This window comes from Erithacus rubecula (genome assembly GCF_903797595.1).
Source record: "Erithacus rubecula genome assembly, chromosome: Z".
Classification (NCBI taxonomy): Eukaryota; Metazoa; Chordata; class Aves; order Passeriformes; family Muscicapidae; genus Erithacus; species Erithacus rubecula.
The window spans coordinates 12,420,438-12,443,831 of NC_136661.1; the positions used below are offsets into that span (position 1 = coordinate 12,420,438).

Consider the following 23,394-nt stretch of genomic DNA (forward strand, 5'->3'; position numbering starts at 1 on the left):
ACCCTCACAGTGAAGAATTACTTCCTAATACCTGATCTAAACCTAGTCTCTTTCAGTCTACAGCCATTGCCCCTTGACTTGTCACTACAGGCTCTTGTGAATAGTGTTGTCTTGTCTTTCCTGTAAGTTCTCTCGAGGTACTGGAAAGAAACAGCAAGGTCTCCCCAAGCCTTCTCCTCTCCAGACTGAACAATACCAATTCTCTCAGCCTCTTCTCACAGGGTAGTACTCCATTCCAGTGATCTGTCTGGTTGCCTTCCTTTGGATTCATTCCACCATGTCCATGTCCTGCCTGTACTGGGCACTCTGTCTCTAAAATAAACTCTCCATCAAATTTGTTAGTTTAGGAGGTCAACATTATTTCATTAGCAGTTCTGAATGTATGGGTGATTCTCTTCAAAGCATGCATGGTCAGTAACCTAAGAAACCAGGTTATATTCCTGAAACTATTGTATTTTCATGCTTCCTGAACACATGCATATATGCTAATTATTTCCACTTGTTTGGGTATGGTTCCAGGTCTTCTGACTAATCTTTTCTCCTTGGGAGTATCTCAAATATGTCATCAGGTTACAATGTACTTCTCTTATCATTCTTTGCTCTGACACACAATCATTGCTCTCAAAACGGAGATGATAGTTAGTACACATTAAATCACTGATTGAAGTAAACAAGAAAGCATTAACTGGAACAAGTTTATTAGTCACAGATGTAGGGAGTTAGCACAAGGCCACATTAATTGCTGGTATTTGTACTAAGCACTGTATGTACAATATTAAGCACTAACAACAAATATAGGGGTCATGCTCTATTGTGCTAAAGTTAAAAGAATTTCCAGCACCTTCCTCCACTGCTGCATAGACAGAAGAACAGAGAGAACTTCAGAAAGAACTCCAGAGCTGTGTGCAGCACTGCAGGTGGAGTCTCACCACAGCAGAGCAGAGCAGAACAGAGCAGAGGGGCAGAATCCCCCTGACTCTGCTGCCCACTCTGCTCTGGATGCACCCAGCACACGTTTGGCTCTCTGGGCTGGCAGTGCCATGGCTGGGTCATGTCCAGCCTCTCACCCACCAGCACCCCCAAGTCCTTCTGGGCAGGGCTGCTCTGATCTGTCCATCCCCAGCCTGTGTTGGTACCAGGGTGCTCTGACTCTGGTGCAGCACCTTGTACTTGATCTTGTTAAACTTTATGAGAATTCCATGGGCTCTCTTCTAGAGCTTTTTCACATCCCTCTGGATGGCATCCCATCCTTCAGTGTCAACCGCTCAGCTTTTGCAAATTGCAAAATTTGCATTTGCAAATTCACTGAGGGTGCACTTGACCCCCATAAGTCACTACTGAAGATATTAAATAACATTAGTCACACCCACTCCGGACCCCAATGGACACATCTTGTCACTGATGTCCACTGGGATTCTGAGACACTGGTCATGGATGTGACCATCCAACCACTTCATAATCCACATAACAGTTTACCCATGAAATCCATCACGATCCAGTTTGGACAGAAGGATGTTATGGGATACAGATCAGTTCCAGATGCATTCTAGGACATGCAATACAGCACAGCAACAGCACAGTAGAAAACTAAAGGAAATATGTAAGAGATGGAAAATGAGTCTTAATTTCAATAATGTCCACATGTAGCAGCAGTGACTACTTACCCTACCCCTTCCCATCCAGCATATCAAGCAAAGGCTTCTCCAGCAGGCAGGCACATATGTATGATTTGTATCATACATAGATATGATATGTAGTAGAAAAATTGTCTGTTTTTCAAGTTTTGTTAATTTCATATGTGCTAATCAGTTTTTAAATAACATTTATCAAGTAGAACATAATCCCAAGAAGAAAACTGTTAAAATAGCAAAGTTCCCACTTCTTGGGAAACACTACTCATCCAAGAGCCTCTTTGCTTCCTTTTCACTACAAAAATCTCCCTTGTTCTTTGTTTTGTCTCAGATTACTGTCCCGATTTCTCTTGTAGCTGACTGCTATTTCCCATTTCTCATTGTATCTCAGAAGAGGTACTTTGAGAGGCCCATGTAAGAAATGTTTTGTCCCAGTACAACGTACATTTAGGTCTTGGAAAGGTCCCCTCATTCACTTGATACAAGTCCTAGACCATCCTAGGGCAGCCAGTTACCCTTGTGTAACCCATCCTGCAGTGCAATGGATAGACTAGATGGTTGGCAATGGACTAGACTATGGCAATAGGTGGTTATGTGCAGACAGTCTGGTATGTGGCATGTGGAAGAACAGAGGGTTAAAAGCAGTACAAATGCATGCCCTGCAGGTTTTAGGGACAGGGAGATGGAAGATTCACTTGAGTACTGTGAAGGACTATTAGAAACAGCAAAGGAGTAAAGGTTACTGTAAATATTCATCACCTCTCAGGTCCCAACTGATGCTATGGATTTAGGCTGTAATCTCTTTCTAATAACGTAACATAGGCCCCACTTGCAGATGAGTCAGTGAGTATGATCATACACGCACAGAGAATGTAAAAAGCTAGAGTTGGTCAACCTTAGGATAAATGTACCTGTAATGTAACATTTGCATTTTAAATCCATTCCACTTCCCTCTTGTTCTGTAGAGATTTAGAGTCTTTCTTTCTGTAATACTATGGGTAGTGGGATTTTTTTGCAACCAAGTGTTTTCTATTAGCAAAATTATGTTAAGTTGTCATGGACAGAGTAATACCCTTCACTCAGAGGAAAGAAGCAGCCATATATTTATTGGTAAAAATCCAGAAATCCGGCACAATTTGATAGTAAATGTGACTGGGGTTTAACAAGAGTAGATGGCAAGGAGCATTTGATTATTTCATAGAGAATAGAGGCAGACAGAACTGTGAGAGAGACCTTTTAATTGGGTCATGTAACTTTAAAAAGCCTCCCCTTGCATTATAAAATTCTTCTCAGAGCCCCTGCAAATCTAGCTGCTTCTGGATCCAGACTTAGTCCTTAATCAACAGTTTATATCTGTACAATCAATTCTTTGTATCACTTAATTGTGATTTAAAATTTTCAGTGTATTAATTTCCAATTTACTTATCAAGTATCTGATGAGATGAATACTCCCTCATCCTTGAGAAGTAACCTTGGGAAGAACTGTCTTTGCTCAAGTGATATTATTGTATAGCTGTCTTGGTTTGATTTGGGTTTGCCAATTTTAATATATTCAATTTCTTTTAGAGATAGTATTTAGGAGCAAGGACAAGGCAGGCTTAAAACTTAAAAGGGTATAGGAGGACATTTATTAATAACACAGAAAAAAAAAAGAAATTCAGGATAAGATTTCCAGATCATTACCTCTTCCCCCCTCCCTCACCTTCCACAATTCTTAACAACAACATACAGAGAGCACTTCAGTCAGTTTTCCACTTATATAATCATTTCAGTTCACTCTAGAGAGAAAAGTTCCTTTTTTTGGTTTAGGCTTAAGTGGTGTCTTCACTTTCACAATTTGCATCCTCCCAGGGAAAAATCTGCAAATCGTGAACTTCCTCTCATCTTCACAGTCTTTCTAGAGCTAAATTATAGGTTACGTTACACACATGGGGTATTACTTTAAAGGGCAAGCTGTTCAGAGACAAAATTCTCTTAATCTCTTAAATTAATTTAAATTAAATTAATTAAATTAAATGTCTCTGTCCATCTTCCAAGTCTCTAAAACAGAAAGCCCCATTGCCTTAGGCAAAAGATCTTTTTCTTCAAGGACTTTAACTCCCCCCAAGTAGTTTTTCACCATTTAGAGGAATTTCGATGTAGTCCAGTCCCCTCATAGCCCACAAAAAAGGTTTTCAGCTACTTATCAGTGGCATCTCTTCAATCTCTTCCTATCTCGAAACTTAACTTTCATTTCACTGACTTCAGTATACTCCTTGTTTTATTCCTCTCATTCAGGGGAGCTCAGGAGATCTGCAGTCTTGTCCGGGCTTTAGAAGGGTTAAAATTGCACCCAGAAGGTGAAGGAGCTGGGCCAGGCCGTGCTGGAAAACGTGCCAGGGCTACTCAGGCCACATGGGGGAGGCTGGACGAACCCGCAAAGCTCAGCTGGGGCCTCTCTCCCTCCTGGCTGCTTCTAAAGCAGCGGCAGAGCCTCGGCCGAGCCGAGGCCACACTGGGGGGAACCGAGACCCCAGCGAAGGCCTCCCCTGGCCACCAGGGCCCCCAGCCGAAAACAGGGGCAGGGGGGCCTCCATGGGCTCCCCCACCCCTGCCCGGCCAGGCTGCATGGGGAGGAAGCCCAGCCCGGGCCCTGGTTGTTACCTGCACCACAGACAGAGGCGAAAAGAAGCGGATTAACTCTACAGGTGCAATTCATGAAAGCGAAATAACCCTTCAATTGGCTACCCAAGCTGTCAACCACCAAATCAACCCTCTGACTCATCCCTGCAGCTCACAGAGGAAGTTCTAATAGAGGAAACAGCCTCTCTGTGTCTCTGTGCTTTTGTGCTCTTCCTCTCCCTCCATGCAAAACCAGCACCATAGTCCACTCCTGTGCAGGAGAGCTCAAGAGCCTGTGGGATGTCCACTACTTAAAGAGTAGAATGAGACTCTTAAAGATATATATGCATACTCACTTCAAATATTAGTTTCTTCTAAAGCTGACTTGAGTCGAATCTTAACTAGCACTATGACTAGGTGGGTGAACTGTTAAAATTAGCCCTTGTCTTTCATGTTGTTATCGGTCTGCCCCCAGCTGACTTTGAGCCAGGCGCTGGTCCAGACACATCTGTTATGGCTGCTAAAAATGGTTATCACTTGACCAGGATTACAGGAAATAAAGGTCAGGATGGAGGGGAAGTGGAGGGGAGGAAGGTGAGCACACTGCCACAGAAGTCAATTAATTTACTTTAACTAAAAAATGAAGTACTGCAGAAATTGAAGGAGAAAAGCTGGTCACCTTACAATGAGGCTATTTTGGGGGGGAGTTTAGGGAAGTTAAGTGATAACAACAGTATCCTATCGTATTTTCACTTATTTTCTCTGTGTTTGTGAGCTCAGGGTCTTCCTTAAACATAGGTGGTGTCTTTGTTTCAAGAAAAAACTGCATTCCCTGTACAGTTACTGGGGTTCCAGTGCCATCATCAGCTGCAGATGCAAATCTCTTCAGCAGTGCCAAGGCACATAGGCAGCCACACGTTCAATCCAGTCCTGCTGCTTAAGACATCAGCCATGTGGATCTATTTAGACATAATAACACGTTTAAAAATAAGGGATTTTTAAATATTTATTTTTTCCTTGACTTCTTGTTCTTGAGAATGTTTACAAGGGTCAGAATTAAGTACATTTTTATTTTTCAGTATATGTAATGTCTAATTGATTTTAAAACTAATACTTAGACCAGGTTACTTACTGTCCTGAGTAAGCAGAACAAGGTCAGGGAAAAGATGGTTGCTTTGAAAGAATTAAAATACCTTGACTAAAATGTGCAATAATTCCTATTTGATGAATAAGAATTCCCATTTGAGGAACCTCTACTTTCAGCTGAGTCAAAAGATTGGTCTTAGACCGAGGAAACTATTAATAGAAGAGAATGTTTTATTGCTGTTACATCAATGAAATTTTTTTTTAGGTGCCTGTAGGAAGCAATGTTGTAAATTTCACCATTTCGAATTTAAATGCTACATCTTCATACATTGTTCAGCTTAGATGCATAACCAACGATGGTCTCAACTGTGTTTGCATTTGGAGCAAAGAGATTTTGGTCCCTCACAGTAAGTGAAACATAGTTTTATCCTACTGGTGGTAAGTATGAGAGTAAAGGCTTTTCCAAATTCTGTGTCACATGGAATAGCATTTTCAGATACTCTTCAAAATATGAACATCAGAATCATTAATTTTTGTGCATGTCTCCACTTTTTTCCATGTTTTCCAGAACTCATGAACAAGCCAAGAATATCATATAATGGAACTACACAAGTCTCTCCAGGAAGAAGAAGTGTTCTTCTGAAGTGGGAGGTAAGGTTCACCTTGAGTCTGGTTGCCTTCTGTTATGTGTATGGTATTTATTTATTGCATTGCAGGGAAAAACAGACTTTCTCATTGTATTGAGTCTATACGTGATATGTGAAAGGCATTGGATATTGTATACTTGCTACAGAATTAATTGTATGTATATGCTGATGATCTAGGGGCTAGAAACTAACAAAGAAAAATTACATCAACTTACAATCTTGAAAAATTACTAAAACTTCCTGTCTTTTCCAGGGAAAAGCATGTTTTCATTTTAAGAGCTTCTAGCTTCACCTGAAATTCCTCTCAAGACACATGTTTCTGCCTTTTAAATTATTAAATGTCTTCGTGTCTATATTAAATGCCTTCCTTTGCTCCAAATGTATCCAATTATTTAATTAAGATAACCCAGCATCACAGCTCCATAGTATCTACAGAGTATTAATTTTGTGCCAGAAATAACAGACGGTCTTGATATCAGAAATAATCCTTGAAGAATTCACAGGCCTTCATGTATTAGGTTTCTGTCTATATTGCAGTAATTTCCATTTCCGAGCACTAATTTTCCAGTCTCTTATTAAGATTAGTACAGTAAAATAATGAGTGAAACACCACCAAAAATTTCTACCAATGGATATTTAATATGTTCCAAATTTGTAGCATAATTACTAGCATTTCTCTTTAAAGAGACTACATACCTAACCAAGCCATAGCAGATGAGGATACCCAGAGGCATAAATTTCAATTAAATACATCTCATTAACTTTCAAGTTCCTGATAATGAGGGTTATGTTCCACTGAAAATGTAGATAATGTGACAGCTGCTTCATTGCTATTACTAATCATATACACATAACTAAAATCTCAATTAAACAAAACTCTTAATCCTGTACTTGAAGCCTCTCAATTTAAGCATGCTCTTTACTTTAAGGAAGTGCTTTACTTCATTGATTCCTAATGACCTAGTCAAAACAGTAGGATTTTATCCCCATCATTAGGGGCTACATTTTGTTTATACAGTTAAATCCCTCTTGATTTTCTGCATGGGACATAGCAGCTTTTATAGAATAATCATGATTTTCCTCCTGCTAGGTAGCACAAAGTGAGAACATCCTTGGATATTTTGTTAATGTGGAAAGAATACCCAACAGCTGTAGACACCCACCAAATCACATCTCTCTCAAGGACAGAAAAATTCATGTTAATCTCTCCATGGCTTGCTACAGACTTAGTATCTCTGCCTATAATGAAGCAGGAGAATCTCCACGAGCCATCTACATTGTCCCAGAATTCTCTGCAACAGGTACTTGCCTTATCATCTACTCACCATAATGGTGGGGAAGTTTTATGACCAATCTCTAAGGCTACTTTTTGATAGACTTTGTGACAGATGAAAGTATTCTCTTGAATTTTTATTAGGCTAATATTTTTACATACTAGGAGTCAGAATTGTTTCTTAAGAAGATACTTCAGTAGAAATTAACAGACTAGCAATTTAATATTCGTTTTAACATTTCTTTCTTTGCCAACCTAGAGAAAGTACCACATGCTGGATCTACTTAGGAGAATGTTTTATGGACTGCCCTCAATATCAATTGATGCCAGTAGTTTAAAAAAAGTTCACAGAACTATGTGCAAGTCTATGGTCTTGAGCTAAACAACTGTTAGGAGATTTGCTACTGTCCTTTATTGCATATTACTCTAACTGACACTAGAAAAGGAATACATAGGATGTACATGTCACACTCTAATAAAGATGCAAACTTTTCTGAGGCCCAAACAGGCAGTCTTTTCATCTAAATAATAAAGCTTATTGTATAATATCTTCCTTATAATATAAGCTACTTTCATGTGTTATGGTCTTGAGGTGTATTTATTGCAATATAATAAGAACCTCTCTTACAAAGTAAAATTTTTTAAATTAAGCTTTAGCATTTAAAATAAATAAGTGTGCAAGTACTCTGGTTGATCTTCGAATAGCTGCAAGTGATTGCTTATCCAGAATTTTCTAACACTCCCCTCATGGTGTTCTCCTTTTCCTTGCAAAGAGGTAACCACTTGGTTTTGCCCTTACATTTCAGTCCCTTAACTCTCTTCTATTGTAATATATCCTACCACTTCAAGCCATCTTTTGACTAACAATTAGTTGTCTCCTTAGCCTCTGAGCCGGTATTTCATGGCTCCCTCCAGATTTCTGTTTCCATTTGATTGTATTTCTGCTAGTCTGTATCTATCATTAATTAATGAGAGGATACTTGCATTAGGTGCATTCTTAAGTTAAATCCTTTCTCAGCATACACAGCTTTTTCTCAGCTAGTACAGTAATTTTTTTACAGAATCACAGAATCAACTAGTTTGGAAAAGACCTCTGAAATCATAGAGTCCAATTTATGACCTAACAGTGCTCTGTCAACAAGGCCATGGCACTAAAGTGACACATCCACTATTTCTTAAACATCTCCAGGGACAGTGACTCCACCACCTTCCTGCACAGCCCATTCCAAGACCCAGTCTCTCTTTCTGTGAAGAAATACCTTCTAATGTTGATCCTAAATGTTCCCTGGCTCAGCTTAAGACAGTGTCTCTTGTCCTATGGCTTATTGCTTGGGAGAAGAGACTGACTCCCACCCAGTTACATCCTCCTTTCTGGTGCTTGTGTAGAGTGATGAGGTCTCCCTTGAGCCTCCTCTTCTCCAGGCTAAACAGACAGCCCCAGCCTCCTCAGACAACCAGAGTTCCCTCAGAATTAATTTGCCTTTCTTGTTGTATTCAAGACAGGGATAAAATGAAGAGTGTTTATGTGTCTCACAAGGTCCACTTCTTACCTCAAAATGGAAGGTTGCCCTTTTTCCTCCTTAGTGTCAGTCAGAAGGTCTTTCCTAGTTTGATAGTCTGTCTTTCAAAATGTCAAAATCTTCAAAATCCTTTCATAAAATTCAAAATACATGAAATATGAAATCATCTAGATAAGATCTATCATTAGCCCCTTCTCCTCCACCCCTGCTCAGGCAAGAACTCTCTTGGAGTTACTGTGCGTATAGCAGCTACTTGTGGCTCACAGGAGATTATGTAGCAACAAAAGACTTTTTCTACCTGAGGCTTGGAACAGCCACTTAATTTCAAACAATCAGAAACCAGGAGAAGTCTTAAACAGCAACCCACACTGTAGCCCCCAGACACCACTGCAAAGTAGCAAATGCTAAGTTTCCTCTATTAAAATACAAATGTAAACCTTACTATGACAAGTAAGTTATGATAATTGCTTAATGAGTAATCTTTAAAAAAACAGAAGAAAAGAGAAAAAGGAAGAACAACAGGGGAGAAAACTGCTTTCCTCTTTATTGACCTCTGATTGTATATTTGTTCACAGACTTGCCTGGTCAAATCCATGTCAAAAGCCAGGGAACTAATGCAGTTGTCACATGGACTCCAGAATACAATCCAAAATGTTTTGTGGTTGACTGGGGAACTGGTAAAGAGGATATGCACATGAAAATAATAACTACGACTACTGGAAATTTCACATTAGGTAACAGCAACCACCACACCTCCTTTGGAGGCAGCCTTGGTTATTTTTGGTTGGGCAGAGTAGGATTTTTGTTCTATTTTTAAGGGAGAACTGAAGATCCATCCAGATAAGTACAGCTCTTAATATTTGTTCAATACTGAGTCATCATCTAATGTTTAGAAAAACAAAAGGCAAATAAAAATCAGAGTTTTCATTAGGGTTCTTCTGGATACCGTTGGGCAAGAAACGCAGCTAAGCTATTGGAACAATGTTTCCCCTTGCCCACATTCCAGGCAGACCTACACATTACTGGCTTAAAAAAACTTCTCATCTCCTACCTAGGTAAGCTTATCTTTCAATATAAACTGTTCTGTTACAGACTCCCTTAGATTAATTTATATTTTTATACCAATATCTATACTTCTCAAAGCCTAAGTTCTTAACTTCAGTATTCTGCTTACCATGCTAGACATGATGGGCTTCAGTCAGGGATTTCTTAATGGAACAGGCATTGAAAATCTTGATTAAAGTCATGCAGCTGACTCTTGCAAAGGCCATTCATCACTGGTTTTTATGTACAATAGAGACCACTTAGCTTCAGAGTTCTACGAAGTCTTCTGGAGAATGCACTGTTTACCTTGGTCCTTTTGCAACATCTCTAGGGCCACATTACATCTAGATTTTTCTTGGGTTTATATATTTTAGCTGAGTGGGAAAAACCTATCCCTGAAATAAGATAACCACAGACATTTTAGTTCCCAATTTCTTCTTCAGCAGCTAAATCTCCCATCAGGAGATTATAAATGTATCTTTTACCTTTTACAACAAAATCTATGTTATGTCTCATTCTGGCCTTGAAATAGTTTGCATCAAACATCTAGAGACATTGAAGAAGGATGTACATATTTTATACTCAATGTAAAACACTACACACTTACATTATGAGTCTCAGAAAGTAAGAACTATACAGGAAATCTATGAAGCTGTTCTCTTTCCTCTTTTTTATAACTTTTCAGTAAATCTTGACATACCTTTGTTTGTTTTCCAGGCAATTTGCAGCCGTATAAATTGTATAAAATAATGGTACATGCATCTGATGTGTGTCAATGTGAAAGTTTCATAAGACATGAAGAGACATTTGGAGTGACCCACTTTTACTCTGTTGAAGGAGGTATTCCTTCCCTTTGTATAACCTCACCCTCTACATTTCTTCTTGTTTCCTATTTGCTGCAATAAAAGGAAGACTACACAAAATTTATTTTCCAGGTGACTTAACAGCTTTCTCTGGTTAGCATTGCCTTTATTCTCAATAACTATGTTGAATGACCTGAGTGCTGTTCCTTACTGACAAGTCGACAAAAATATTTTTATTATGTGTGACATTACCAAAAATAACAGAAAGATGGTCTCAGGCCCATGTGGCTCAAATTTAAATTAAATCAGGTTTTCCAATCCCGATTGCATGGTGTTTTATATTGCAAGTTGAAGTGAGTATGGCTGTTGCTATTGTTTGCTATTGAAGTAAAATATTCGTAATAAGACAGTCACAATTTCTGCCTCCTTTGATAACATTTTATTGTTTCAGGTGAAGGGTCTTTATGGGATTTTTCCTTTCTCTTGCACCCTTTACGTTGTATTTATAGCATCTAGAATCCCACATGAACTTTCTTGAAAAGAGCTGGGTTTCAGTCTTGTATGTATATTGTACAGATACTGATGCAGAGCTCAAATATCTGTTTTTTTAAGTTCCTAGGACTGGTCCTGCTAATGTGACAGTTCTGAATATCACAAAGCATTCTGCGCTTGTGATGTGGACTGAAATAGCTGTAGAAGACCGTTTGGGCTTTCTGCAGGGATACAGGATCAGTTACACAGATTCATCAATGAAAAAGTCTCCAGGTAAGTCACCATTGCCGGAACAAAGCAGCAGCTCAGAGTCATGAAAGAAAACCTGTATTCAGACCATCAAGGCTACTGAGTTATTTATGATTTCTGTTCAAATTGAGCACTCTGCTCTCGAAGGTCAGCTCCTGGTTAGACTTTTAATGCTCTAGATGCTCCCACGAGCATTTAGAATTTTCTAGATATTATCTCAAATTAAATATTGTTATTTTCTTAAAAACTAGATTTCTAAAACTACATCAGAATTCTCTGAACACTTAAATGAAGACATACATGTTCAATATTACGATTTCAGTCACAACAACAACTTTTATGTTTCATTGCACCTTATCCAAGCTTGAGTCTAAGCCTTTCTATAAGATGTAAGACATTCTGTATTTCATTTTTCAGCTCAATACAAAATTAGCAATTTGTATTTCTTACCTGTTTCCGAAGACATTATAAATTAAATTTTGGAAGCATTTTCTTAAATTGGTAGTTTTTATGTCTAAGTTTGGATAACCTTAAAGGTCTTTTCCAACCTTAGCAAACTATAAATGATGAAACTTCTACACATTGGAATAGATTAATAGTTTTGAATTCAAACCACTTGAATTTTCTATTTTAAAACATCCTCATATTCTTTGGATAAACATTTTATTTCTGGTCTAGAGTAGAAAGTCTCTTTGCCGTAAGTTATAATACAATAACTTTGTACATACTGAACTTTCAAATAAAATTGAACACATGCTTGGGAAGAAAATATCACCTAAGAGCTGACAAAGGGATAAGAGTTCTATAATACATGTTGACCTATGCCTTTGGAGAACCATAAAAAGTCTTCTGGAGATTCTGTTCCACTTCATAAACCATCTGACATCACAAGAGGAGGCAGAATGGGAACAACAGGGCTGAAACTAATTCCTTTATTTTTTGTTCTGCCTTTTCCCGTCAATACAGCAGCGGCATGGCAGCCAACTGCCACTTTCTCCAGGCAGGAGGCATAATTTTACTGGAAAATTTGGGGGAAGGAAGTCCATAGGCTACAGCATCACATCCACTTCTGTGAAGATCTTAAATCCACAGTGGCAAAATTAAAAAGTAATTTCTGCCCCATTAAAAGCATCCTTACAACATCACTGTTTGTACATTATTCTGGCCAAGGGAAAAGTCACTGCACCATCAGAAAATAAAGGCTGTGCTGAAAGCCCCACAAAGCAGGTAAAGTAGAAAGCACAGCCCTGTTTCTGTACTGAATGATGAGTAATAACACTGGCATGAGTCAAGCTGAACAACTACTGACAACTGGAGTGAGAGTAAAGTACATGATAAGGGCTAGTTCTAATGTTAACTGGGGGTAACAGCCAACATAGAAACAACTGTTCAGCATGTGAGACATATTTTCATCTCATGAAGTATACACAGCCTTCTGCATTCACCACTCGTGATGGTCTAACTCTGGCTGGATGCCAGAGCCACTCTATTCCCTCTGCAAGTGGAGAGGGGAGTGGTTGAGGTAAGGACTAGGAGAGATTACAGATCACCGCATGGGCACAAAAGACTCGATTTGGGGAAATTAATGGAATTCATTGCTGATGAAACTCAGAGTAGGATTATGATAAGTAAAACAAACCTTTAAAACACTTTTCCCCAGCACTCCCTCCTTCCTGGGCTCCAGCTCTTCCCCAGCAGCAGCACAGGGAGACACAGACTGGGAGCTACAGCCAGCTCCTCACCAATTGTTTCTGCCATTGCTCAGTAAGAGGAGTCACTCTTCCACTCCAGCGTTGGTTGCCTCCCATGGGAGACAATTATCCATGAGCTTCTCCAGCATGAGTTCATCCCATGGGCTACAGCTCTTCACTAACTGCTCCAGCATCCACAGTGTTCATTCCCTACAGGATTAAGTCCTTCACGCATAGCCTGTTCCAGCCTAGATCCCTCACAGGGTCACAAGTCCTACTAGGACCCTGCTCCAGCATGGGCTTCCCATGAATTCACAGCCTCCTCTCAGGCATCCCCCTGCTCCAGCAGGGTCTCCTCCAGGGGCTGCAGGTGGATCTCTGCATCCCCGTGTTCCTCCATGGGCTGCAGGGGCACAGCTGCCTCACCATGGGCACCTCAGCTCTGCCCCTGGAGCACCTCCTGTCCCCACTTCTGCATTGACCTTCGTGTCTGCACAGCAGCTCTTCTCACATATTCTCACCCTCCTCTCCTCTGGCTGCAATTACCTTTCTTTTCCTTTTTTTTTTTTTTTTTTTTTTTTTCTGTTATCACAGAGGCATTAGCACCATTTCTAATTGGCTCACCTTGGCCAGCAGCACATCTGTCCTGGGGATGGCTGGGATTGAATCTGTCGGGCATTGGAAGCTTCAAGCAGCTTCTCACAGAAATCAGCCTGTAGCACCCCTGCTATCAAAACTTAGCCATACAAACCCAATACAGCCTTGCTGTGTTAAAAGGTCATGTTTTTAACCTCTGGATTTAAAATGTACAGAAATATTTTGAAGAAATCTTGTACCCATCCAAAGAACACCTGCAGTGTTTGGTTTCCTCCAGATGAGGATCAGGGCACTGAAATTTTGCCTTTTCCCCAATCAGCTATGCTGATACATGCTCAGCCATGAGAATTCATCTAATCATCTCCTGCTAAAACCTCTTTCAGCTATTACTCTCAACTCTTCCACCACAAGTTACCATCTCACCGGACTGAAGAAGAAGACCACCTATCGTGTGCAGATTTCAGGATTCACTAATGCTGGGGAAGGACCTCTGACTCCTTCACAACCTTTCAGCACTCCAAAATATGGTACCGTGGAACCTCTATGCATCTGCATTACCCAGCATGAACCCTTGCTTTATGCTCTCTCTATGCTAGCTCACAAGATTTATTATTCAATCCTCAGTTACTGAGAGCAAACACAAAAAAATTTTCCTCTGCAAGAGGTAAACTTTGTGTCACAGAACAACTCTGCTTGTACTTCATTACCTAGGATATAGGGCAGACTTAGCTAGGATTCATTTCTGAAACCTTTTCTGACCTTTTTGTACTAACTATTTGCACATATCTTTATTTATTGACAATTACTGTCTAGATTTCAGCAGCTGAAATTTCTGACTGTGACTAGTAATGTTCAATCATCTGCTGTTGGCAAAATCCTGAGCAATCACGTAAAATTGGCTAACTGAGCCACTAACTGCAAAAAGAAAGATTAAATATTTTCAATTGCTCCTAGTGTGGGAGAATACTAATCAAAGTATTTTTTGCCTTCCGATAATTTAAGCACTTTTTAAGTACCAGGTCCTTTAGGTCACTGGCAAAAGTTTGCTTTTTTCAGAAGTTCCTGGTTAGGCTGTGACCAATACAGTTACATTTTAAAAGTCTAAAAACATTAAAATCATATAGGGTTGGCTAAACTTAGTCTTTCAAACATTTGTAACACTCCTTCAGTTAAACTAAAACTAACACTGCAACAGACTTTTTTTTGTTTGACCACAGCTTCCCTTAATGAAGATTTCTAAATAGAAAAAGAACAGAACTTGCTAAGATGGTATCAGTAACCTGTTATGTTCAGAGACAGAAGCGTGCAAATGGTTTCTCCCAGCTTTTTTTTTATTAAGTGAAGGAGGTATAAAAACATACAACTAAATATTCAAAAGTGTAAAGCAGAGTTTAGAAAAAGAAAAAGAAACACAAAATCTTTCTTGTAATCAACAGCATTTTCACCCCTCCTCCCCCCACTGAAAACTTTCTCATGTCAACACAAAATATTAAAGTCTCCCTGGAGCTTTTCTTCAAAAGGTCTATTTCATTTATCCTACCAAATATATATTTGGGCAGCATCCAATTTTTTCAGTAAAGTAACAAAAATGCAGAGTGAGATTAATACAACATTTAAAAAAATTGAGCAATTTCACTGAATTTAAACATTACATTCACTGATTTTGCTCTCCCCAAATATTTCACAGGTTATTTAATCCATTTGAAGAATCTCAGGTTTCTTTGCTATAAAAAACAAATTTCAACAGGAAAGTAATTTGCAGCTTTCCAAATTAGTTTTTAATATTAGGTAGCTGTTTTGTTAAAAATAAAATAAAAGAAAAGAAAAAAAATAGAAAACATTGTTGAGGGATGGGTAGGAGAAGAAAAAGCAAGTGGCTTCTTTTTGCAAATATGGTTTGTCAATATCAGTGACACCAACATGAACTGACCACATTCTACTGGCACTATTTTTGACCTTCTGATATCTCCATCTATAAAGAAGACCTCTACACTGACTCACTCAACATCACAGTCAGTTTTGGTTGCTGTGCTAACCTTGATGCCTAAAGAGGCTGCCTGGAACAGAGGCAATGCTAAAGGAATAAAGCAGGTATTTACTAAAAGGCCTTCAAAGGACACACTTTGGGCAGTACAAAAACCTGGCAGTGGCTACAGCTAAGATGGACAAGATGGACACAAGACAGACTCCAAGTCAAAAGTTTTCCAACTTTTATAAGTTTTGGTCCATTTTTATATTGGGTCAATTGTCTGATTACTGCTTCAGGTTATGATGTCCCATCCTCTCAGTTTGCTCTCCTCAATTCGCTGTTGTTTACACTTTTTTGGGCTTGAAGCTGCAATGGCATCCTTGGTTCTCAGGCTGGAAAAGGATTGTTTTGTCTAACTGTAAAGAGAACTTGCTAACACCTTATGTTCAGAGTCATACACTAAGGCAGTACAGAATCTGAAAAATACGAAAGCTGAAACTTAAGGCATCAGCCTGAGCATTTTATCAACCTTCATTAACAACCCAAAAACTTCCTCCACTTTAGGTAGGTGGGATATTGATAGAAGTTATCTCAAACAAGTATTAAGAGGCAATAGGACATACAGGTTTGCATTAAGGACTGGAAAATGGCTAATTACAGATTAGTGGTACAGTGGGGAGGAACAGCCCCAGGCACCAGCACAGCCTGGGGCTGACCTGCTGGGGAGCAGCTCTGCAGAGAAGGGCCTGGGGCTCCTGCTGGACAACAAGCTGCCCATGAGCCAGCAGCGTGTCCTGGTGGCCAAGAAATCCAATGGGATCCTGGGGAACATTGGTAGGAGCATTGCCAGCAGGGGAAGGGAGGTGATCCTGCCCCTGCACTCAGCTCTGGTGAGGCCTCACCTGGAGTGCTGTGTCCAGGTCTGGGCTCCTCAGCACAGGAGAGACATGGAGCTGCTGGGATGGCTCCAGTGGAGGATGGAAAAGGTGTTTAGGTAACTGGAGCATCTTACTGATGAAGGAAGGCTGAGAGAGCTGGGCCTTTTTATCATGGAGAAGAAGCAACAAAGAGATCTTGTCAATGTATACAAATACCCTAAGGGCAAAATCAGGAGGATGGGGCCAGACTCTTCTGTGGTGCTCAGTGGTACAACTCAATGAGCATAAACTGAAACACAGGAATTTCCACCTGAACATGATGAAGAACTTATTTGCTGTGAGGGTGGCACAGTACAGGAACTGATTGCCCAGAGAGGCTGGGGATTCTTCTTCCCTAGAGATACTCAGAACTTGACAGGATGCAATCCTGTGTCACCCACTTTAGGTGAAACTGCTTTAGCAGGGGATTAGAATAGATAATCTCCAGAGATACCTTCAAATCCCAATCATTCTGTGACTCCATGATACTTAGATATCTTAAAAATATAAGTCTGAAAAGTTCACACTCCTCTGAGAATACCAGGTTTAGTTTTAACTAGCTTTTACTTACATTCCAGAACCTGTGTAAAGTTGGCTTTGACTTCTGTTTTAAATATTTCTCTCATGAAGTTAATAAGGTCTTTCTGTGCTTAACAACATAAATCTGATTCAAGCTTTCTGTTTCCCATCAGATAAAGGAGAACTTGAAGGTTTTGTGATTGGTCTTTGTTTCAGCACAATATTCATTCTGATTTTTGCACCCCTCACTTGTTCTTTGGTGATTAAAAGGTAAGAAAAGAATATTGGCTGGAGTTGTTAGCAGCACTCTTTTTTTGCTTAGCTCTGAGTTTCATAGCACTGGGCCTTTTTTGTCATTAAAGGCAATACAACTCAGAAAACACACAAGACAGAAGCCACCACACTAATCTCACAGTGAGAGCAATTACAAGCTACTATAAGCTGATTAAAATGGTAAAACAAATTTGAAAAAATCTATACTCTTTAGCTTTTGATTCTTTTATCCGACTGCCTCCTGTCACAAATACTCTTAGAGCTGGGACCATTTCTCTTATGTGGAAATATGCTATAGATATATAGAAAAAGCATGCACTTGATTATTTTTATCCAATATGTTTCTTGTAAATACATTTGGATATTAAATGCATAAAGTATGCACATAATCACATAATGAGAAAGAGCAATATATGAATGAGCAGGAACAAGAGAGAGAGTAACAAGGGTGCCTATAAAATCTGGAAGTGGTCCTCTTATTTTAAGAGAAATTGTTTTCTGCAATAATAAAGTATTCACCCCCACATAATAAAATGAGGCACAATACTACGGGCATACACTATGACTAAAAGATTTGCATAGTAATAGGTTCTAATACTAATTTTCTGAAAAACTTAATTGCATAGAGCCACTCATGTTACAGTTTGGTGTCCTAGAATGATACCCTCCCCTTTTCTCCTTTATATAAAGCACCAGCCTCAGAAGCTGGAAGCACAGCTGCTAAAGGACAGATGGCACAACCTGTGGCTTGAAAGCCACACAGCATGACATAGCCTGCTTTACCCTGAACTCCTGCCCCTGCACTGGGAAACAGACTCCACATGAAGCCTCACATGCTCTTACCTTTTCAGATTGTATTTTAAGTTGCACAGCAGTTGTTGACACAGCAGTTTTGCTGGGAACTTCTGAGACGTACAGAAGTTTTGATCTACAGCAAACTTCATTTTGTTCAACACAGGACCACACTTCATTGTCTGGGCCCATTGGGAAAGAACACGGGGAAAAAAAACAAAATAAAACACAAAACAACCAGGAAGTACACAAGAATCCATTGTAGTACTACAAAATAGTGCTTAAATTTGTACATTTGTAGTGATATTGAACACTTTGAACTGAGATAGAGGCTCCCAGTGATGACCTCATGTCAATCTTGTTGATTTGTAAGAAAGGACTCAGCAGCCAGCCAAACACCCATCATCAGAGAATCAGCAAGAGATCAGCTAACTTTAAAACCACACTCTTTACCTCCAACCACAGCCTAAGCAGAGGCAAAGTACCCTAAAGCTAATGAATTCCAGATTCAATTTCAAAACTGAAAAATACTGAAGCCAACACTAAGGCAGAGGTATGGCCTACTTAAATTCTCAGCCTCTCTTACATCTTTGTTCATGCTTTTTTTTTTATGGAGGTGAGATACTGTATGTAATAGATCTCAGAATGAGCCAAACTCAATCAGGAAAGAGCAGGAATTGTGTTGTCTCCTTAGAGCTCCTTCCAGAGTACCAATGCCATTCCACATGGGCTGAATGTAGCACAATCTTGCTCTTAGTATTCGGGAAAAAAAAACTTTTAAATCCAAGCCCAGGACCAAATATGTACTGAAACAAACTTCACCCTGTATGTCCCAAAGCCCTCAAGGAAGATGAAGGTTTTGTGCAAATGATAGCAAATTAGATATATAGATTAAATCTACAGAAAGAGACAATATTGCCAGCATTTTCACAGCTTCTTTGTCACTAAACAAAGATGCTAATCATCATTAACTCAGCATTTTAGTGTAGACTACCAAGTTTGGTCTTCAGCTTTTAATTAATTTAATTAATTTTAATTAAATGTCTCTGTAGAACACCTTTTTTGATGGTTACAAAAATGTTAATATACTAGATGTGAACAGTAATTAATTTAAATGCATATGAAATGTGAGTCATTTAACCTCATGTTAAATATAAAATACTCCTCTACAGGCTGAAAATATCATACTGGTCCAGTGTACCAAGCCCAAGAAACAGCAGCGCACTCCAAGATATGGCAAGTACTCTTCTGACAGCATGAAAAATGCAGATCTGGGAGATCTTTGATTAATCTATAATGCTCGTTATCTGTCCTTTCACACTTCACTCTAGAAAATGTCTAATATCAACTGCTTGGAAGCCAGAGTAAATATAGGATGGGGCCGTGGGGTGCTTGTTATTTAGCCATAGGTTGTTTACTCTTTTAAGTGTAATAAGTCTTGGAATTTTTTTGAGTACATTGTAGAGCATTTTTAAAGGCAGGTTCTTAAAAGAACAAATCAAAGCTGAATGTGGGTAGATGGAGTCTAAATAGGGAAATTCAAGTTTTACGTCCAGTCAGTTTTCACCAATTCAAACTGATTTTTAAGTACAAGTTGTTCAAAATACAAAGTAGTGAGTTGTGGCCTAGTTCCAGAGAAGTATTATGACAAAGGCCATGTAACATGGTATTTTCTGAAGCCTGCTCCTCACTCCTTGGTCCCTGCTTGCCTTCAAAGCAGTCCAGGGGCTCTGACTAGCAGCTGGTAGCTGTCTGAGGATCACCTACTAGCCAACAGGACCCAGGTTCAGCAGCGTGCTCACTTCTTACCCACAGATTTCCCATATGTTTTGGTAAGAATACATGAATTTCAGCACTAACGAAGCAGGGAAATTAGTTGGTAGGAAAAAATACAGCTTTTAGAAGCAGTTGGAGACATTATCCACTTTTGTCTATTAGTGAACTTATTTGTATCTTTGCCTTCTTGCCTTCCCCCTTTCAATGAGATTTCTGCTGTAATTTTGGTGACATCTGATACTAAAAGTCCTTCTTTCAGAACATCTAAGTTTATCTCCTAAGTTTCAGACCACCTATGATTGTGATTTTGTACCAGGAATTAGTACTGCTTTCCTTTATAAATTTCTTTTTCTGGAAGACTTGAACTTAATTTGGCACTTGACAATAGTTTATCTCATGAGCTCTAACAAGCAGGCTATCTCATCAAATTTTGGGCATAGGCTGATAGATATCTACAAGCCAGACACTGTCCAGAACTAGGATACAGAGTGAAGTAATCAGAAACAACATTTCAGAAGACCCTGATAGTCTGGTGATAAACAGAAGTTTTGCTGAACATCAGCATTGCTTCCTGCAACAGAGCAAGTATGGATTTTCATATTCCAGGACTTCCTCACTTGCTTTCTTCATTTCTTCCAACTAAATGTAGATAAAGAAGTGATGAGCTAGTCATCAGGTTCTTCATTTGCAATGAAGAATTGCAAGTGAAATACACTGAGACTGCATGCTAGAGAAAGAACAAGTAGATTTCATGAACCTCAGTGCCATTTTGACATAAAATGCTTAAAAACAAAATATATTAATCTAAAATGTCTTTAACTTTTCCAGAAGAAGCAAAACAACTGGCAAAGAGAATTAAGTCTGTATTAACCATGCCTGGTAGAGAATACTGTAATGTTAGCAATACGTCAGATACCAGATACCAGGTAATGGCTTGGGAGAAAGCAGAAAAAGCACTATGTCAGGAGACTGGACAATAAACAGTTTACCAGACATATTGTCTAGAAGTAATTTGGTATTCTGAACAATTAATGGATTGTGGAGAAACGTATTCCCCAAATAGGCATGGCAAAACAGGGGCAGGGAGCAAATCTTGCTATATTGCTATATTCAGTACATTCATTTGATTTCTAGCTGTTGCGAGTCTGAACTGTACTGCTTTAGTTGAGCAACTTAGCAACTCTTGATAAAAACACAAGAATAATCCAAAAAGGCGGCAAGATGACTTGTTGTGCAGACAGGGAATTACTTAACAAACTAGAAGTCAATAACACACAGTACAGAGCAGCAGGAGGAACTGGAGACACTCATTACAGAGACCTGGAAAATGAACTATGGAGAATGAAAACATCAGTCAGGCATCCAAATCAGTCTCCTGCTCCTCAGATATAGGCAAGATTCTTCAAAGATGCTTCTTCTTCTTCTTCTTCTTCTTCTTCTTCTTCTTCTTCTTCTTCTTCTTCTTCTTCTTCACCTATTGCCTCTTTCAGACAGAATCATAGCACTGCTATGTTTAAAAAAGAAGGTACATATCATACAGATCTTTATTCAAAACAACGCAGAAGTTAACCATGCAGTTAACCATGTTTGCTTATCCCATTACAAGAGAAAAATAGATATATTTTCTTTGGTATTGCTGAGACTTCAAAGAATAACATTCTCATTTCCCAGTCAGACCAGAAATTGTAAGAAGAAAGAAAATAAAAAACAATACACACATTTATTTCTTGCAAAAAACCCAGTGCAAACAAATTTAGACTAAGTGGGGATGAGAGGGCAGGGGGGAAGGAAGGATTCCAGGAAGTAAGGATTCCAGGAAGGATTCCAGAAAGGAAGGATTCCAGGAAAGATTCCAGGAAGGATTCCAGGAAGGAAGGAAGGAAGGAAGGATTCAAGGAAGGAAGGAAGGAAGGAAGGAAGGAAGGAAGGAAGGAAGGAAGGAAGGAAGGAAGGAAGGAAGATCTAATAGTTATACCAACCTGCCCATATTTAAAAAACATTATGGCAAATATAGAATAGGTGGAAAATAAGGAAGCTTGGTGTTACCAATTGTTCTCCATTCAACCATTTAGAAATTGCAAAAAAATTTTACCCCAGGTATACTCAGATCACAACATGGCATGAAGTTTAATAACAAACTGTTCATAGCAGCTGACAGCTTAATCTTGTCTGGCTGCTGTTCAAGTTACTGCCTTTTTATAGTAAAATGCTAAACTTTTTGAAAGCTGTGTTCTCAGAACAGCACATCCTGAGGCTTACATTTCATCATCACTACTTTTGCTCCCAAATAAACATAGAAGCAAGAAAAACTTTGATTAAATGCTATGGGACAGGAGAAGATGGTCCTTTAGATTAGGGAAATATTTTCATTCATATTTCTAAAACCAAATATGAGATTAAATTGATTAATTAGCATTAGAATAATAATTCTTTTTCCTTACTTTGTCTTACAGAGTAATTGGAAGTCTGTTTCAAGGTCACTGCTTCAGATCATGTCAGAAAATGACACCACCAGCTTTATCATCATAGAGCATGAGTCAAAAGCTTCTCTGACGCTAGACCTCTTCACAGATGGTGAAGACAGCAATCATGACACCTGCCAGTCAGAAAAACTTAGCAATAGCATAGACATGAGCCCAAGGCATGAAGAAATCCCTGTAGAAGCAGTTACAAGTGAAGAAGACACCATTTCCACGGATGTACCTCTCTTAAGTGACTATGCCAGCCTGGAGTTTAGTCAGAAAGCCCTGATGAGCCTGGCAGTGAGCATGCCTGAAAGAACTGCTCATCCTCCTCTGGAAATCGAGCTGAGCAGTAAGCCAGCACAAACTGTGCACAAGGTTTTGTTTGCTTCTCATGACTACCTCAAACAAAGCCAGGTGGTTCTTTTGCCATCTGGACCAAATTTCATGGGACAAGCCAATTAAACCTGAAGCATCTTCATTGTTTTCCTTACCATAAAATCAAGCTCCAAATATTTTTATACTTCAGCAGGGCCTTTAGAACCATACAGAACAGCGAGCTGTTGGCAATAGTTATCTCCACTACAGTAAGTTTCCTTGGTGAAATAGATTGATTATCTGATTAGATTAGCTATTTCATCACCGTCATTGGTGGAAAGTCCCACCATCTTCACACAGGAAAAACTTTCAGGGACTTATAAGAAAAATCTTTGTGTAAAGTACCTCTTGCTTGGTATTTTGCTCCAGGACACTCAGAAGCCACTCAAAGCTTCCACTCTACTCGCAATGAACAGCTTCAGGTCTGATTTTCAGATCTCATAAGTTCTTCAGCAAAAAAAATCCAGCAAAAGTATCTACCACTCCTAAGAAGCTCTCCAGTCAAAGCTGGTCAAAGAAATTAGTGCAAATCTTCCAAATTAGGAATCAAAAGTTTGCTTATTGATATTTGTAAAACACCATTAGTGCTTTACATTCTAGAACTTCAGTCATTGTAGATAAATAGTGCTGTGTAATTGAGGTTTATAAGTTTCATTAGCAGTATTGGAGTTGTT

General features: G+C 39.2%; 1 protein-coding gene across 1 annotated transcript in view; it reads left to right on the forward strand.

Annotated features, from left to right (window-relative positions):
• Nucleotides 1-23,125, forward strand: part of LOC306814401 (interleukin-6 receptor subunit beta-like) — a 31,345-nt gene extending 8,220 nt beyond the window's left edge. The window contains exons 6-16 of the mRNA XM_079330396.1: nt 5,584-5,725; nt 5,887-5,969; nt 7,056-7,266; nt 9,334-9,492; nt 10,520-10,642; nt 11,218-11,370; nt 14,018-14,161; nt 17,213-17,309; nt 19,277-19,358; nt 21,045-21,157; nt 22,294-23,125. Coding sequence (XP_079186522.1) covers nt 5,584-5,725; nt 5,887-5,969; nt 7,056-7,266; nt 9,334-9,492; nt 10,520-10,642; nt 11,218-11,370; nt 14,018-14,161; nt 17,213-17,309; nt 19,277-19,358; nt 21,045-21,157; nt 22,294-22,807 — 1,821 coding nt within the window. The 3' untranslated portion in view covers nt 22,808-23,125. The remainder of the gene's footprint in view (nt 1-5,583; nt 5,726-5,886; nt 5,970-7,055; nt 7,267-9,333; nt 9,493-10,519; nt 10,643-11,217; nt 11,371-14,017; nt 14,162-17,212; nt 17,310-19,276; nt 19,359-21,044; nt 21,158-22,293) is intronic.
• The last annotated feature ends 269 nt before the right edge of the window (nt 23,126-23,394 follow it).